The sequence below is a fragment of the Denticeps clupeoides genome, chromosome 1, assembly GCF_900700375.1.
Source record: "Denticeps clupeoides chromosome 1, fDenClu1.1, whole genome shotgun sequence".
NCBI lineage: Eukaryota > Metazoa > Chordata > Actinopteri > Clupeiformes > Denticipitidae > Denticeps > Denticeps clupeoides.
The window spans coordinates 39,825,240-39,828,514 of NC_041707.1; the positions used below are offsets into that span (position 1 = coordinate 39,825,240).

The 3,275-nt window shown below is 56.6% G+C and overlaps 1 protein-coding gene across 1 annotated transcript; it reads left to right on the plus strand.

Annotated features, from left to right (window-relative positions):
• The first annotated feature begins 567 nt into the window (after positions 1–567).
• LOC114793971 (myb/SANT-like DNA-binding domain-containing protein 1) lies at positions 568–2,494 on the plus strand. The gene is made up of 3 exons (XM_028986197.1): positions 568–1,121; positions 1,844–2,128; positions 2,219–2,494. The coding sequence occupies exons 1-3, from the start codon at positions 868–870 to the stop codon at positions 2,481–2,483; spliced, it is 804 nt and encodes a 267-aa protein (XP_028842030.1). The 5' UTR covers positions 568–867; the 3' UTR covers positions 2,484–2,494.
• The last annotated feature ends 781 nt before the right edge of the window (positions 2,495–3,275 follow it).

The window sequence follows — 3,275 nt, forward strand, 5'->3', positions numbered from 1 at the left end:
AGATATAATGCGCCTCCGCCCGGGTCTCGGGGGCCGGGGAGGGGTGTCATCTTCTGCCGAAGCTGGAGCTCTCGGTGCCCAACCCCCACCTTGACCAAACGTCTCGCGTCTCGGACCGCTCCTCGTCCCCTCCGACCCAACCTTCGACCCCCCCCCCTGCAGCAGAGGAAAGGGGGCGGATAAAGCTCTGAAGAAGACCTCCAGGCCTTAGAACGCGAAGGAGCGGGGACAGGCGTTGTCTTTCTTCTGGAACTCCGGCTCAAGTGATTCCATTTTCCTGATCTCGTCGGAGATTAAAAAAGGAAATAAATCCTCGGAGCCTCTGCTGTCCCCCCCCCGGGGGCCGAAAAGCCGCTCTGCACGTTGCCGCCTTCCATTAAAAGCTTTTAAAGCACGTCTGTGCGTCCGAAGCGGTGCGCGTGCGAGACCGAAGTCCGTTGCCAAGGCAACTGGCTGGCCAGTGGCCTGCCCCCCCCCCCCCCCCCCCCCCCCCACCCCATCTCTCTCCCGAGGGATCGTATTTCACGTGCACGCTTCCTGCTAGGCCCCCCGGCCGGCCGACTTTATTGGTTTTCAGCTAAAAGCTTTTTGTCGCGGCCCTGCAGACGCGGGCTGGGGGGCGGAGCCACTTTACATCACAATGACGAACCTTCCTGTTTAAAAGCTTTTAAACCGGATCCGTCCAGCCCCCCCCAGGCTCCATTTTGAGGCCTCTTAACTGAGCTTTGCCGTGCAAGAACCGAGATTCTCGTCCCCGCCCCCCCCTTCACTCTCAGTCTCACACGGAGACACTCGGTTCAAACTGCAGGGGTGAAAAAAACACACACCTTCACCTCCAAGAAGACCCGACTTTTCGGACTTAAGAAGATGTCCTCCGATAACAGCTTTCAGTACATCGTGCCGGGCTCGAGCGAGAAGCACCGGCGGGCGAAGAACTGGACGGACGCCGAGATGAAGGGCCTGGTCTACGTCTGGGAGGAGTACTACTTCCAGCTCAAGAAGGCCAAGAGGAACGCCAAGGTCTACGAGAAGATGGCCAAGCGCTTGACGGAGCTGACCGGCGAGCATCGGCACCGCGAGGAGATCAAGATGAAGATCACCAACATGACCTTCCAGTATCGGCAAGTCGGACGTGGTTTTCTTCCGTGTTCGTGCGTGCATGTGTGTGCGTTCATGGGGCTTCAAGGCCCACCTCATTTAGCGAATCCACCGAGTCCGCTTTAAAGGCACGATGAACAGATATATTGCTTAATATTTTAATAGCTATCGCTATATTCATGTTAAAAATATTAAAATACTAATCTGCCCACTAGATGGCGCTGTGCAAGCCTCACAGCTTTTCCGCAAAGGACGAATGGGATTTGGTCATCGGCTGTTTTTTTATTTACGATCAAAATAGCAAAAGCAAGCGGCCCCCGTAATCGGAAGGTTGCCGGTTTGAATCCCGACCCCACACACTGCTCCCTGGGCGTTTGAAGGCACCGTCCCCACACACTGCTCCCTGGGCGCCTGTCATGGCCGCCCACTGCTCACCAAGTGTGACGGTTAAAAGCACTATGGGTGCTTGTAGCCTATGAACCAGAAGACCCAGGTTCAAACCCCACTTACTACCAGTGTGTCCCCGAGCAAGACACTTAACCCTGAGTGTCCCTGTAACTACTGGTTGTAAGTGTCTCTGGATAAGGGCGTCTGGTAAATGCCGTAAATGTAAAAGCAGAGGACACATTTTGCAGTGTCTCACAATGACAATCACCTCACTTCCACTTAAGAGCTGACGGAAACGGGGTAAATTATGGGCTGGGGACCTTGTTGCTTTGCTAACAGGCCGTCTTCCCCCCTCCAGGAAGCTGAAGTGCTCCAGCAACAGTAAAGACGTGCCGGACTGGCCGTACTACAAGGCCATCGACAAGTTCATGAACAAAGTGGCCGAGCAGCCCAAAGGCGGCCTGGCGCAGGGGCAGCAGTCCGGGTGCGGCGGCGCCCAGCCGGAGGGCGGCAGGTACAACCCGGACGCCTCCCCGATGGGCCTGCTGCCGGAGTACACGGGCTCCTCCGACGAGAAAGAGTTCCGGCCGGAGGAGGAGGACGGGATGGACAGCTCGGACAGCCTGCGCTCCTCCGAATCCACGTACGCCGCCAAGCCCGACTCCGGCTTTCCAGAATCCGGTCTGGGGGGGGGGTCGCGTTGTTGAGCTCTCTGCGTGTGTGTGCGTTTCAGGACCCGCGCGAGCCCCCTGAAGAGGGCGAGGCTGTCGTCCCCCCAGTCGTCGCTGAGGAAGCGGAAGGTGCGCGTGATGGAGGCCATGCTGCAGGAGCAGCGCAAGGTCCGGCGGGCCGTGGAGGAGACGTGCCGCGAGGTGCGGCAGGTCATGCAGCAGCAGAACCTGGCGCAGGTCCAGAGCCTGCAGCTCCAGGAGCGCATGATGAACCTTCTGGAGAAGATCGCCTGGCCCAGCGCCACCAAGGAGCCGAACAAGCTTTAATATTTGCCATTTTTCTCCAGTTTGCTCATTTGTAGCATTTTAAGCATTCGATCAGTGTGTTGTTTTTGGTCACTGGTACTGCTAGAAATACGGGTAGTGGGGCGGGAAATGGACCCATAGTTCCAGTCCGTCCCCCGCTCACCAAGGCAGACATCTTACTGTGCGCCGTGCTTCACACTGACGGTCAGTTTTTTAAATGTCGGTTTTCACCTGCACTGGTCTCAACTCGGGCCTTGTCTTGGTCTTTGCAGAAATTAAAGCACGTGTTGTGAAACCCCCTCCGTGTCCGCAGGCTCCATTGCAAACGGCCAGCCTCCCGCGGACTCCGGCCCCTGCGTGTGGCGGGGCGGGGCGGGGCCGCAGCAGGCGTCCTCGCCATTGGTCGATTCGAACGGGCCGCGTCCCTGGTGCTGTAAATGCGCTCAGAATAAACACTCAAATCTCGTGAACTTTTTACATTGAAAATAATCATAATTATAACAATAAATCCGGGTGACCCAACAAGAAGCCCCGGCCCGGGTCGCATTTTATTTAGTTACAATGGCCGGAAAGGCCGTACCACGTGTTTCGACGCTCGACCAATAGGGGAGCAGCCCGTATTTGAATATCGTATTTGACTGACGGGCGTCCCAGCCAATGGGAAGGCTGCTCCCGGCTTGCACACGTTGAGGTGCCATAGTTACTAAGAAAGACGCCTTTGTATTCCCTACAATAGTAAATGCAGGCGGTTGACCAGCGGGACCCTGCAGGACGTCATAAGGACAACAGCAAACTTTTAAATTATTCCGAGGA